The following is a 15,435-nucleotide window of genomic DNA, read 5'->3' as shown; positions in this document are numbered from 1 at the left end:
CTCTGTCTTACAAAACAATATAAGCATCCTAACAGTCTCAAACTACAAAGCGCCTGCAAGATCGCAAGACAATAGCTTGGCATTATTTCTTCACATTCTTTCCTGATTAGTTTGTTTAAAATAAATCTGCAGCATCAAAAGGACTGACTCCTCCTGAAAAGCCAAAGTGAGCGTTGTAGCGCATTGTGTACCAATAAATATATAGGGCAAAAATGCTGTAAGTGAGCCCCGTTCCTTACCAGATGTTCACATGTGTCCTGGCCAATTGGCCCAGAGCAGTATCTGGTTTTAGTAGCTGTTGGGTTGCAGAGAAGTGGCGCTGGAATACCCCCCAAAAATAGCTTAAAAAAAGACTATTCACAAATGTAAGAAACCTCCCTGACCCGTGTGTCAATCTTCTTAACGTTGAATGCAGTGTGAGTGCCAAGGCAGGCCAAGCGAAAACGTGAGTAAATTCCAAGAGGTAACTATGTACCATTGACTTCACCCGAGTTGTGCCATTTAGTTATGCAAACAGAAAATGACGACTGGTAATTGGCATAGGAGGCTAATGAATTACTATTGAATGGGTGGACCATTCATGCAGTGCAAGTGATATGCCAATGTTAACGCAGAAATTATGTGGATTGAATAAATACTCAAAAGGTTGTGAATAGCCAAATGCGTGTGTTGTAAAAGAACCCCTGTATAGGCCTCATGCCATTAAGTGATAAACTCACCTATAATGCCGTTAATACGAACGCTGAATTTAGATTTGCCGTGGTTTCCCTCATAGAAAGAGCATGTAACCGGTAGCTTTGAAAAGCACACAGTGCATGTATTAGATTCTTGGGATGTTGAACTGTACAGATATGTGTGAAGCCAATGTGAAAAGATTGCATCAAGGACTCACCATTAGTCATTGCGGGTCTGCCCAATATGCGACCCTGCCATCGTCTGGCCTGAACTGTATAGAGCAACGCGAGTGCTGGCGGGTTGCTCGAGGAAATAGTTCTGGGAGTTGATCACATGATTTTCCGTGATCACAAGTCATGTGATAATGCATCTCAAAATTAGCGTTGTCCATTGGGATTTGTTAAAGCGCCAGGGTAAACATTCATGAAAATAGCTGATGGTTTTTAGTTGGTGAAATTTAAACACTACTGTTGTGATTATTTGCTTACGGTATTAAACGCGACCAATATTGCGAATTATATGACCAGCATGTGTGCTATGCTGCATCAGCATTGATAAAATTATATTGAGTGCCAATGAATTGTTTTAGCAAATAAGGGTATATAGCACGTTATATGTGTTAAATATATCTGATCTGGTTAAGTAAGGCACCTAGCTTGTAAGATCTTATTTGGTATAAGTGCTAGGTTATGATGAGCAGAATTAATAACAAATTCCATACCAGGTGGTATGTGATTAGTAAGATTTGGTCCATAACCTGTAAATCGATTAGTGTGTTGCCAGATTAAGCTGGCACGACAGTACAGTTGTGTGTATGGGAATATATAGTGCATCTAATGCCATTGTTATAGCTTGGCTAAAATGCCCTTATTAGCGCTCAATTAGGCCTTTCACCTATTAACTGTGAAACAAATTGCCATACTGTCACATCAGGGCTAGTGAAAGTGAGAGACACCAAAGGTACACATGTTGTCACATATAGTGAAAATGATATTTATCAAAATTTGGCGAGAAAAGATACCGTTGGATAAAGGGGTACATCACTAACAAGAAAAAAGATTGTTATTGGATCACAGAAAGACATTCAGTTCATGTTCACTGTTTAGACCTAGCGTGGTACAGCGCATTTTACAAATCATGCGCAATTCGAGTTGCCTGAGGAGTTGTTGACGATCGCCCCCTCTTGTGTGAGATTGTGCTTCTTGTAGTCCGACGAAACAAATGTCTTTTTTGTTGGCCAGTTGGTGGTTTGCTTGCCAGTGAACTGCAAAATGCAGTTTAGGATCTTGACTGCTGAGATTAGCTAGATACTTGCATATCCGTATCCATAGCTCGCAAATAGTACTCCCTACATACACTTTGCCACAGACACACATGATTCCATATACTGTAAACTTTGATCTACAGTTCATAAAGTCATTGATCTCGGTCGTGAGACAACCATGGCAAGTGAAAGACGTGGTTGCTGACAGAGCAAAATTGCAAAAATTACAGTTTCTGCATTTGTGTAAACCTATTAACGTGCGTTTTAGCCAATTGGTTTGAGTCCTTGGACCGGGTTCCGGTTTAAGAAAAGAGGGACTTTAAAGTCAGAGCCTTGGTAAAGATCATTTTGGGTCGACTGGAGATATACTCGTGCAGATCTGAATCTAGCGTGAGTAAGTGCCAATGTTAAGTAACTTGTATAGACAATTGCTGTCATGCGACAATTTGGTAATAAAACTAACACCTTGTTAAGGTTCCTGCATGGTCAAAGGTTTCTTTTTAAACAGATCATCTCTTTGGAGAAGATTTGTCTTAGTAAGAGCATTATGTATACATTTGGTAGAGTACCCCCGTTCCTTCAACCTGCGCCCGAGTAGGTCCCACTCATGTGTATATATCTTGTGAGAGGTGCAATTTCTTTTAGCACAGTAGAATTCTCCTACCGGAATGTTATTAATTACAGTTTTCTTATAGCAGCTGGTCGCAAAGAGAGTCAAATTGACTTGGGTGGGTTTTCTATAGGTCTGTGCATGTAAGGTATTATTTTCAATGTAAATGTTAAGATCAAGAAAATCAATGGTCCAGGTATCTATGCTTCCCGTGAACTCCCTGCCAAAAGTGTTAATGGTTAGATATTCTACAAAGGAATCAAATGGATCAAAAGAACCATTCCAAATTACCAAAACATCATTTATGTACCTTTTCCATAGAAGAATCTCTGTATCATAGTCGTGAGAATTGTAGATGTATGTACTTTCATAGAAACCCATGAAGAGGTTAGTCAAAGAGGGTGCGTATTTCGCTCCCATGATGACACCCTTCGTCTGAACAAAATTTTGGTTATTGAAGAGAAACTGGTTGTGATCTAGTGTATTTGTATTTTGTATGTTATTGTTTATATAGTGCTTTATTCCAAAGGGCTTTACAGCATAGCAACCAGAAACATCAAACATGGGACATAGAAGCAATAAAATATACATGATTCAAACCAGAAAAACCACATGTGGAACAATTTGCATTTGGGGAGGAAGAGAGGAGAGGTATGGGATAGAGGAAAGGGAAGGGGAAAAGGGAGTAGATAGAGTAGAATGGAGGGTGGAGATCATAGGGGAGACAGGGAGAGATAAAGGCACAGGAAGATGGAGTGGGGAGGAGGAGGAAGGGGAGAGAAAGTCAGTGAGGGGGCGAAGAAGGAAGGATTTTAAGGAGGAACGGAAGGAGGAGTAGGTGGACATGGAGCGGATAGAGAAAGGGAGGGAGTTCCAATGTAGGGGGGGGCAAGGAGCTGGAAGGAGCGGAAACGAGAAGAGGCACAAGGAGGTGGGGCAACAGAGTAAGAAGAGGTCAGCAGAGCGTACGGAGAGAGAGGGGGCATGCAAGGAGAGAAGAGAGGAGAGGTAATGAGGGGCAACGTCATGAGATTTATAAACGAGACAAAGTTAGTGGAATTTGAGTTGGGAGTGGAAAGGAAGCCAGCCTAGGTTGGAAAGTGAATTGGAGATGGAATCATGGGGAGAGAGAAGACGGAGGGTACGGATGGCAAAGTGGTAAATGGATTTAAGGGGGGGGGGCAGATGGGAAGAGGGGAGACCGAAAAAGAGGGAAGAACAGTGGAAAAGACTATGAGAAGCTGAATGGTTTTGGAAAACAAAGTGCAAAGTGTCTATTGCTAAATTTTGCTTGATAGAAGTGTTTAGTTACTCAACATCCAATGTGGCTAATTTGTATTGAGATTTCCATGAGGTCGTATTAAGAATTGCAAGGGTTTTGGTGGAATCTTTGAGATAAGAGAGTAATGGTGGAACCAAATCTCTGATGGCTGTACCTATATACTCTAATAATCCTTCGGTTGCCTAGCCCAAACCACTCATAATAGGAAGCACATCTGGAAGATGTTCAAAGTGCTTGTGTACTTTTGCTAAAAAGTACATCTTCAGGATCACCGGATTTGGTTTTATAAGGAATGCGTCCTCCTGATCTGTGAGTGTACCTCTAAAATGCCATTCTCTAATCAAAATCATTAGTTCTTGAACAGTTTGTCTACTGGGATTGCTAGTAAGCTTCTTGTAGCATCCTGGTGTGGACAGATGTCTGGTAGCCATTAGTAAATAGTCTGTTCTATTAAGACGAACTATATTGCCACCTTTGTCAGCCTCTTTTATTACAATGTTGGGATCAACTTCTATTTGCCTCCTCCCGCTCCTACTTGCCTCCTCCCGCTCCTACTTGCCTCCTCCCGCTCCTACTTGCCTCCTCTCGCTCCTACTTGCCTCCTCTCGCTCCTGCTTGCCTCCTCTCGCTCCTGCTTGCCTCCTCTCGCTCCTGCTTGCCTCCTCTCGCTCCTGCTTGCCTCCTCTCGCTCCTGCTTGCCTCCTCTCGCTCCTGCTTGCCTCCTCTCGCTCCTGCTTGCCTCCTCCCGCTCCTGCTTGCCTCCTCTCGCTCCTGCTTGCCTCCTCTCGCTCCTGCTTGCCGTCTCTCGCTCCTGCTTGCCTCCTCCCGCTCTTACTCGTCTCCTCCCGCTCTTACTCGTCTCCTCCCGCTCTTACTCGTCTCCTCCCGCTCTTACTCGTCTCCTCCCGCTCTTACTCGTCTCCTCCCGCTCTTACTCGTCTCCTCCCGCTCTTACTCGTCTCCTCCCGCTCTTACTCGTCTCCTCCCGCTCTTACTCGTCTCCTCCCGCTCTTACTCGTCTCCTCCCGCTCTTACTCGTCCCCTTCCGCTCTTACTCGTCCCCTTCCGCTCTTACTCGTCCCCTTCCGCTCTTACTCGTCCCCTTCCGCTCTTACTCGTCCCCTTCCGCTCTTACTCGTCCCCTTCCGCTCTTACTCGTCCCCTTCCGCTCTTACTTGTCCCCTTCCGCTCTTACTTGTCCCCTTCCGCTCTTACTTGTCCCCTTCCGCTCTTACTTGTCCCCTTCCGCTCTTACTTGTCCCCTTCCGCTCTTACTTGTCCCCTTCCGCTCTTACTTGTCCCCTTCCGCGCCCTCCTCGTCTCCTCCCGCGCCCGCCTCGTCTCCTCCCGCGCCCGCCTTGTCTCCTCCCGTGCCTACTCGTCTCCTCCCGTGCCTACTCGTCTCCTCCCGCGCCTACTCGTCTCCTCCCGCGCCTACTCGTCTCCTCCCGCGCCTACTCGTCTCCTCCCGCGCCTACTTGTCTCCTCCCGTGCCTACTTGTCTCCTCCCGTGCCTACTTGTCTCCTCCCGTGCCTACTCTCCTCCTCCCGTGCCTACTCTCCTCCTCCCGTGCCTACTCTCCTCCTCCCGTGCCTACTCTCCTCCTCCCGTGCCTACTCTCCTCGTCCCGTGCCTACTCTCCTCGTCCCGTGCCTACTCTCCTCGTCCCGTGCCTACTCTCCTCGTCCCGCGCCTACTCTCCTCGTCCCGCGCCTACTTTCCTCGTCCCGCGCCTACTCTCCTCGTCCCGCGCCTACTCTCCTCGTCCCGCGCCTACTCTCCTCGTCCCGCGCCTACTCTCCTCGTCCCGCGCCTACTCTCCTCGTCCCGCGCCTACTCTCCTCGTCCCGCGCCTACTCTCCTCGTCCCGCGCCTACTCTCCTCGTCCCGCACCTACTCCCCTCGTCCCGCACCTACCCCCCTCCTCCCACAACCGCTCTCTTCCCAATACTACTCTCCTCCTCTCACTGTTAGTCCCCTTGTGCTAAATACAATACATGTACTGCTACTAATTATACTACTACTACTCAGACACCCTCTTGTCATACTGTACCATTTGCATCATGTTCACTGCTTACACTATCCTCTCTACTCATTTGCTACACAAACACTGTTGAGAGTCAGAATGAGGACGCAGACATTCTCAGGACATTTCCAACATGTGTTTAATGAGGATAAGAATAAGGCCTCACTTTTCCTACATTATGAGGTATTTCCTACCTATTTTACCAACTAAGGTACTTGTCAGTAAAAGTCCAAAGGAATACGTCCACTGTGCAAAACTAATTCTAACTGACCCTACCAGTATTCTAACAAACTAAGGTCAGGAGAATGACTCCCTTCTCCTGATGGTTGCTTCTCACACTTCTCTTCTCTTTTGAGTTTCTTGTTAATATTCAATTTTCAAATATTCTCTCGTTACTTTTTGTACCAGTTCCTGTAGTTCTCTTTGCAGAGTTTTGGCTTCCTTTGCCTCTTGTATTATTACTTTCTTTGCTCTTTGTCAAAACCTTTGATTCATACTAATATATTCTGGTTAACCGTGGAAAGTGTCTCTTCCTATGTGGTTACAATAGGGCTTCAACCTTTCTTGGCATAGTCTTTCTTGTATATGGTTTATTCCTGAGACTTCCCTGCCCATCACTTTATAATATTCTTTCTCTGTTATGTTCCCCTCAATGTTCCTTGAGTAACTGGGCATTTCCCCCCTCTTCATTGGATAGTGTGACCCACATTTCATTGATCCCTCTCACGATTATTTATGATCCTTCTTATATTACCATTGTTCAAGTTCATCAGATTTAGTTTTATGACTTTGTCAATTGTACTGCGACGAGTCTCTGTACTTGCATAATGAGCCTCATTGAGCATCCAAGTTCTCCCGTTCCCCCCTTCACCTTTAGTCTATCTGGGAAACGTCCCCAGGGCCTATACTGGTGTGCAACCTTCTGCTTCGCTCGATTTCTCTGTCCGCTCTCTTCTGCGGGCGTCTTCTCTTTGCGGTCCTCACTCTCTCTTGGCTTCTCGGTATCCTGACAGGAGACCAAAGCATTAACCAATACCTGATTGGTACGGTGTCAGCATTGTTAGACGGGCTGCCTGCCCAGCACAACGCCCTTGTGGTCCTGTCACCGTCCCTTTTTGGGCTCCACTCGCCTCTGCTTCTCGCTTTCTGCACGTGCTGGGCCTCCAGCGTTTGTTTCCCGTCTCCATAGCACTTCTGATTGTTGCTGTCTCAGGGACTCGCTCTACCTCCTCCATCTTTTATGCTCCCAGGCGGCCTCCCATGCCTGCATATGCGTTCCTCTCTCTCAGCTTTTTTCGGCCTACACTCTCTCTTCAACATGCTTGTCTCAGTTGATTGCAGATTTGTATTTAAAGAGACATTTTCATTTTCTTCCTGGTGATGGCATAACATAGCTTTCTCTTTAGTCAAGTTTATTTATTTATATACAGGAGGTGTAATGCTGTTCTCCAGCATGGGGTCTGGCATGGATTCACATGCTCTTTAATATTCCCCGTCATCAGGCTGGGAATCCTCAGTAAAAGAGAAAAGCAGTTTCGCTATATCCTGAAAACTGCATTTCTCCTCTAAACCAATCACTGTCCTTTGGGCCATAGTGCACCCATCCAATGATAGTGGTCTCCCTAAGCTCCACCCCTGGTGGCCATCTTCAGATTTTTGCTGCATGTTTCAGTGTTGGGCGTCCTCTGATTTTGCTCTTTGAGTTTATGCACTGTTTCGAGATTTTTCAGATAAATTTGTTTGTTTTTCTCTGATTGTTCCTCTGTCGATCGTTGATTGACTACCGGCAACTGGCGAAGATTGCTTCATCGCCAGTTCTTTCTACAAGTTTCGGGAGCTCAGTCTTGGGCCTACTTCACACCTTCTATGATTTCCAAAGGGAAGAGAAGTCTCATCAAGATATGCACAAAATATGGACTACGCAATGTCTATGTTGAGGATTGGCACCTCAAGGTCTTGTATTGCCTACATCTGAACCATGATGAGGAAGGATGCAAGATTTGCCGTGTTTTTTTTCCGAAGAAGACAAGGAAGGACTGTTACACCAGGTTGGCGGTATGGCTCAAGTTGTGGAAGGCCTCTGACTCAGCCTCTGGGCACAATCATGCCTCATCCAGGACGGCCAGTCCCATGAGCGTGCACCCTCTGAGAAGAAGTCAAGGTCTTTGAGGATGCCCCTTCACAGGGGGTCAAAAAGAAGGCTAAGCACCATGCTATGGATCTCGTTAAGGTTACTGTGGCTGTAGGACCCAGTTTGGGAGGGACACGTTCCCCGTCTCCATCTACACCCACGGTGAGCCTGCCAGTTAGGGCTGCTCCTTCCAAGAGGAAGTCCCTGACCCAGTTAAAACTTCGATTGCTGTCCTCGGACAAGGGTACAAAGGAGAAGTCCTCGGGTGGCTCCTCTCGTCCACCGCCGACAACTCCGTTGACCAGGACCACAGTATTATCAACGACTGCTTCGTATTCCAGGTCATCCACCCTGTCGGCGAACACAACCCCGTCGACATCACCGCCATCCACTTGGTTGACAATCCCGTTGATGACCATCCGACATCGGCAAAAGGGGCCTTACTACTTCTGTCGTCTCCGCCACACAGACGACCGCGACCATGCAAGTGTCTTTGCCTTCATGGCGTACAGCTTCAGCTGCAGCCTCGCTGACGACAACCGGTGATGCGCCTGGTCAGGTGCCCATTATTGCTTCAGTCCCGAAGGAGTCAGGGTTAACCAGGGAGCCCCCACCGCCTACAGAATTCCACTGATGATGAGTTGACTGAAGAAGACCTCTGCACAGACCGCCAAGTCCTTGGCCATCCTGACTAAGCCAGGGCAGAAGTCCTTCTCTCAGTCTCAGGGCAGGACTGACTTCAAACCCTGCGTTTTCAAGGGGTTTCATGATCATTGTGCACAGAGGCCTGACAGGTCACCCTGTGACAATAGGAGGAAGCAGCAGAGGACTTTGCATGGTTTTTTTCCGCTCCCACCTCAAACGCAAAGAAGCAGTGACGTAACAGTCAGGGAACACAGCTCGCCTGTAGGCGGGGCGGGGGGGAGGGGTGCTGGCTCTATTCTAGGACAGCTGGAAGCGATATTTCAAGAGTACGTGGATCCTTTCTATAGTCTCCACAAGCTTCAGTCTTCCTCTTCCTTTTCCCCTACGATCCTCCCCTCTTCACCAGATAGGGTCCCCGGCCCTTTTACGGGAGACCCTTTCTCTAATAGAGATGCAGGCGGTGGAACTGGTTCCTCAGTCAGGCAGGGGCCCTGGCTTCTATTCCAGGATTTTTGCGCTACCCAAGAACAACCAGGCTGGCCTGAGGGTAGTCCTGGCCTGTCATTTCTCAACCTCTCTTTACCGCTAGAACGATTCAAGAAGATTACTCCTGCACACATTGCAGAGTGTCTGTGCGCAGGGGACTGAATGTGTTCCCTAGACCTCAAGGATGCATACCTTCATGTCCCCAGCTACCAGCCGCATTGGAAATTTCTGGCGTTCATGATTGTCATACCATGATTTTGGCACCGTTCTAACGCCCCCCCCCCCCCAACCCCCCCCCCCCTCCTGTGCACGGGGCCGTGGCGATCTGGGCCCTCTCGGAGGGGATTTGGATTTTTTTCCCGTTCCACCTCCCAGGAGAGAGCAGTGCGGAAGCGGACCAGCTCAGCCCATTGGAGTTCAACACCTGCGAGTGGGAGACATCAACTTCTTGTTGTCCCTGTTCCAGAGATGTGGGATTCCGGGTCTGGACTTAATTTGCATCGCCTCTAAATTCCAAGTGCACCCGGTTTGCCTCTTGAACGGGCCAGGGTGTGGGTTCTCTAGGGGACACGTTCCAGCTCTGCTGGCACAGCCGCAGGTGCTATTCTTTTCCTCCTCCACCCTTACGCAAGCGGACCCTCTGAAAGTTTTGGACATCGCTGGGCTGCAGCCTCATCCTGATCGCCCTGCACTGGCCGTCGAGGGCTTGGTTCTCGGATCTACTACAGTTGTGCTTATAGGGACCGGTCCTCCTCCTGATCCCATCCAGGGGCTTCCTGGCGCAGCAGGGCAGAGCGGTGAAGCACCCGGACCCGGCCATGTCTGGTCCCAGTGGCCTGGATCCTGAGCAGCTGAAACTCCACCATGCTCAGTTCTCTGAGGACAACTGGGACAACATTCAGGAGGCTGTCTATGCAGGCCCAGTAAAAGAGCAAGTGGACAAGATTTTGCCACTGGGCTCGCCACAAGGGGATTGACCCCCTTACCTGTTCCCTGGACACGTGCTGGCTGTTCCACACATCTGGCTCATTCCGGCACTCAGGTTGAAACCTGCCACACCTATTTGGCAGCCATTGGGGCCTACAGGAATTGCCCAGGCCACTGGTTCTTGGCAGCCAACCCGTTGGCTAAGGCCCATCTCAAGGGATTGTCCAGGTTCTTTCCTCTGGTGCACAGGCCTCATCCGGTCTGGGACCTCAACCTGATTCTTGCGGCCTTGCAGCGCAACCCCTTCGAGCCGATGGCCTCTGTGTACATCAGGCTGGTGATGCTCTCTTCGGCATGCAGGATCAGCGAGCTGCAGGCTTTGTCATCATGTGAGCCCTTCACCACATTTAATAACGACAAGGTCGTCTAGCGCACTCATCCAAACATTTTACCCAAGGTGGTTACTCCATTCCGTTTGAATCAGGAAATCTGCCTGGCAGTGTTCATCCCGAACCCACGGTCGGATGACCTCGAGAGTCCTCAAGTTCTACCTCTCTCTGACAAAATCCTTCAGGAAGTCTGAGGCATTATTTGTCATGTTTAGGGACACTTTCTCAGGCACCCAGACTTCCAAAGCTTATAACGCCCGCTGGATGGTCCAGGCCATTACATAGGTGTATACAGCCATAGGCAAACTGGTTCCTGAGGGAATTCATGCCCATGAAGTCAGATCTAAGGCCATGGCTGTCGTGTTTCAGAGACATGCTTCCTGGGTTGTCATCAGCTTGGCGGCTACTTGGGCCACTTCGTTGGCGTTCTGTGAGCACAGTTCTAGACAAGATGCAGAGTTCGGACAGGCGATTCCGAAGAACATTTTTGCTTTGTCCTACATATGAGGCAGTTTACCAGAGCTCCACCACATGGTCTTGTTCGGTGGAATCACCCACAAGGATGAAGGAAAGGGGACGGGACATACGAGTAATTAGTTACTCACTGTAGTGACTAGAGTACTCATAGACCTTGGTCCCCTTTCCTCAATACGCCGCACCCACCTTCCCCCGCTTGTATGCCAAGGGCTAAAGTATTCAGTATAGCCAGGTATTAAAGCAGCCAATGTGTTATAAAGGGGACTGAGGTGAGGCGCCGGGGGCGGGGCCTTGGGGGGCATTCCCACACCCATGGCCATGTCCTTGCACGGGCTTTGTGGGGGGCCTGCCCAGGGCCATGTCCCTGCATGCTAGACTAAATTTAAAGGGGAAGCTCAATTTTCGCTGCCAATGTTTCTGGTACCGTACCCATGCTGGGGGGGGGAGTGCCCACAAGGATGGAGGAAAGGGGGCTAAGGACTAGGAGTACTCCAGTCACACAGTGAGTAACTTGAATTATTTGGTGAAGTGGGTGCTAAAACCAAATTAAATAAAGATCTTCCTTGAAATGGTCCAGTCCACTTTGTTGAACAGCTGCTTGGCATCGACCAAGAGGAGTGCTCAGGGCATTGCATGGTATCCTTTACAATCAAGACACTAAAGGTATTGTCCTGGGCATACCTACTTGAGACAAACTCCATATAATTGGGGTCTATTTACTTTCATAGCTACCATGCCAGGTGATTTGCCAACAGATTTAAATACTTGCATCATAATGTAACACCACAATAGGATGGTAGGAGGTGCCCAACTAAAGGTTTTTGCTTAGCTTCTCAATTAGGGATAGAATTGGTTTGCCCTCCTTTTCAGTGATTGGTCTACTGTTCAAACAAGCTATTATGGATTTGTACCGTACGAGGGAGCTAAAGTCCTGAATCTTTTCATAGAACCAACCCATCAACCAACTTGCGCCTGTGTTCTTATTTGGTAGAGCCATGATCGTCTGGGAAGTTTCTTCCTATCTGACCCGAGACTTGTATGCTTTAGAGCATGTTTATGCCACTGTACATCAGACAGACTTAAATCCAAAATAGCATTGCCAAAGGTGTCCTAATTACATCAATCAAGTGCATGGTCCAAAGTGATATTAACATATCTCCCCATTTCCAAGTCTCCCTCATTGAATTTAGCTATTCTAAGAAAAGCTTCACCAAACAGGTGGTGATTTGGTGTTGTATAAAAGCATATCAACTTAACATAATGACAGGGGTGGAAGGTCTGTTGCTGTCTGGGAACCTAGCCAATGCCTATACAGATCTGGCAAGGAACAGATGGGTAGTGACCTGTCCACAGGCCTTTATATGTAAATGTGGGAACATATTTATGATCACAGTTAAAGCCCTTTGGGAGATGTCAAATGAACCTTGATTGCCAACACCTCTTAGTCATGTGGAAAATGTCCAACTATGTGTATCTCAAAAACAAACATACACTCTATAAAAGGTACCTTAGTTCAGGTCTGTTGCTTTTAGCTATTTTTCTGCATGACAAAGTATATGTTTGGATACATTTTCCCCCATGCTTGTTGGTCTATGGTCACATGTTTAACTCAAGAGTTTTGACAATTCATTTTTGTTATGTGAACTTCACTGGCTCTGGGAAAAAATAATTCTTATTTGTCCAGTGAATAGATAGAAATTGCAAAATGAAATGTCTAATATAATTCTGTTTTTCTCTTTTTAGTCCAGAAGCACTGGAAATTCACGGTTCTTTCACTTGGCTTGGACAAACCCAATATAAACTTCTTCTGAAAAGTCAACAAGTCTACAGTGTGCAATTGAAAGCATGTTTTGTCCACACGGGAATCTATAATCTTGGAACGCCACGAGTATTTGCTAAATTGGCCGACCAAGTGACACTGTTTGAAACAAGTCAGCAAAATTCCATGCCAGCACTTATCGTTATAAATAGTGTTTGATGACATCATGCAAGATTGTGCAACTGCAGTCCTCTTTGACCCCTCCACCCAAAAGAAGAACCTGTCTTCTCTACTTTTCCAATATTCCAGTGGTTAATTTTATAAAAAGGACAAAGGACGTTGTCTGGCCTAGAACCTAACTTGTGTTTTTCACTAGATCCATAGCAAAATACAAAACTCAAGAACCTGAAGATGTGTCTACACTTTTAAAAGAATATTTTGATTTATTCTCTGTTAATACTGACTAAAATATTGTCAGCTAAACAATTGAACAGTTTGAGCCCTGTTGAAACAAGCACTACAAGCAAGCAACTGCCACAAAAACATTCAGTGATCTGTTCGAAGTGAAAACATATTCAAAGTGATAAAAGTATATTTTCTGATTCCAACCACCTCAACTTATGTACATTCTGGCTGTATTGTGAAGTTTTGTGAGGGTGTTGCATACAAATGCTGTTGTTTTCAAAATTCCTTCAACTCTAAAGATGCCGTCTTCTGTTCTCTAAGGGCTTCATGTCCTACCTTGGTTTCAAGATTATTTGAATACAGTTTGGTTGCTATTTTTTCTTACTCATCTCAATACCGAATGCACTATTTCCCAACCATGAGATTGTCATTAAAATTGAGTCATTCACTTTATTATGTAACGTTAACAGTTGAGTTGACCCGTTAATATAATGTGTCCACTCAAGTTAATAAAGGGTAAACTTTTCAATAAATGATGTATTATATTTATATCAAATGTATTGTAAATAGAATAAATATACACCATAATCACAATGTAAGGACTTTTCTTGCAGAATGGATTATAATATGCTATATTGCTTAATTATATTATCAACCTACAATAATGTATATAAGACATTAAAATTTTAACATGTCATGAGTACATAAATGTAATTTTTTGACTACCATGATTTTGTTGCATTATTTCCTAAAAAAAAACAAAAAAAAAATGACGGACCTGACTTTTAAGCCATTAATTCATGTGACAAACAACTGGATCATTTGGTACAATAAATTGTGTGGTGAAGTTCTTGTTTGGTCAGAATTTCATGTAATGAACATTTTCTTAGCAGGATGTTTCAGTTGGTGGTAGTTTGGTGAGTTAGAAGGTTTTTTCTACAGCGGATTGACAGTATGGTGGAATGAAGTCAGTGAGCTATTAACCATTCAGTTTTCTAACAGCTGAGAAACTAGGAGAGCACTTCCAGAAGGATACAACATGTTTCAGATGCATAATAAAGCAACATTCATCTGCATGGGTGGGGTTTGTAAGGCATGATGCATTGCAGTTATTGTACTTAATTTGAGCAGGTTTAGCTTCTTAATGACGGGCAAACTGCATCAGACGGCTACAGCATCTGTGTTGTAGTTCTTTTCCAGGGGTCTGTAACTTGAGTCTCACCAGATGTTTTGGACTAAAACTCCCATAATGATGGGAGTTGTAGTAAAAAAACATATGTAGAGGCAAGGGTTGCAGACTTTTCTGCAGTGGTAAACCGTCCTGACCATTTATTTATTACATATTGTGAATCATTCAAGTAATGCTCACAAATAAACAGTTTTCTTTAGAGTGTTACAATACAAAAGCATGCATTATTGGGGAAAATGACACATTTGGAAAGGAGCCATGGTTGCGAAGTAATTCCGCTCATAGTGGTTGGTACCCACCTTCCTGTGAATTTTTAAATTACTGAGAGGGTGATTTAATCACCAATAGATGTTTTCCATTAAGATCCTTGAAGGTTTCTTTGAGGAATTCTCCTCAAGCAGTGTTCGGATATGCAAAATGGTGGGAATAAACAAAGCAGGAGCATTATAAGACATGCAACATGATACTACAATTTTACCAAGGGGCTCTAACTAGAAAATAATTCTAAGGAAGCAGCACTGCCGGCCGACCATAAAGTGCTGGGAAGTGCATTTGAAAGTTTTGGGGACAGTAGGACACAAGGAAACTGAACTGAGCAGCAGAACGGCAAATAAGAGAGGTGTGATGACGGCTCCACTACACATAGAGCCGGTGTACCCCGTGACCTCCGTTCCTTTTTTCCATGCACTTATTACGCATCTGGAATGCCACTTAGCTTTGCTAATTATTTTCTGTGTCATGCCCAATCCTCCTAAGGCGTTTGGCTTCAGGGACCAGAACACAGAGGATTGCAGCTCCTGCATGTCTTTGTACTCAGTCCCTCAAGGAGCATGCTGCCAAACTCATCACTTTATACTACAAACAAGGTGGTAAGAGAACCCCTTCGATGTCCCCAGTTTGGGAAACAAAGACTACAATAGTAGAGGACCTGATCTGTAAAGTCAAGAAGAAGAAGCAGCATATGATGAGGCCCCCCACCCCAAGCGACTCTTCCAGGCATCAATCTTACTCCTCCACCAAGAAAAAGAGTCCTCACTTCCGCTCCAGGGACACGTGTGAGGACTTAGCACTTTCGCCGGTACTGTTCTTCAGGAAATACCACTACGGAGCAATAGAAAAAGTTCAGGCAGCAGATGTTGGAGATCTTTGACAAGGATCTGAGACCGGTG

At 46.0% G+C, this 15,435-nt stretch overlaps 1 protein-coding gene across 4 annotated transcripts in view; it reads left to right on the top strand.

Moving 5' to 3' along the window:
- The window catches only part of TRAPPC8 (trafficking protein particle complex subunit 8), a 2,435,788-nt gene extending 2,421,980 nt beyond the window's left edge, over positions 1 to 13,808 (top strand). For all 4 annotated transcript variants that reach the window (XM_069620968.1, XM_069620966.1, XM_069620965.1 and 1 more), the window contains one exon: positions 12,657 to 13,808. In XM_069620968.1, the coding sequence (XP_069477069.1) occupies positions 12,657 to 12,891 (235 nt within the window). In that variant the 3' untranslated portion in view covers positions 12,892 to 13,808. The remainder of the gene's footprint in view (positions 1 to 12,656) is intronic.
- Positions 13,809 to 15,435: the final 1,627 nt, after the last annotated feature.

This window comes from Ambystoma mexicanum, chromosome 5q (assembly GCF_040938575.1).
Source record: "Ambystoma mexicanum isolate Mex_15411 chromosome 5q, UKY_AmexF1_1, whole genome shotgun sequence".
Lineage (NCBI taxonomy): Eukaryota > Metazoa > Chordata > Amphibia > Caudata > Ambystomatidae > Ambystoma > Ambystoma mexicanum.
This window is presented reverse-complemented; position numbering and strand designations above follow the sequence as displayed.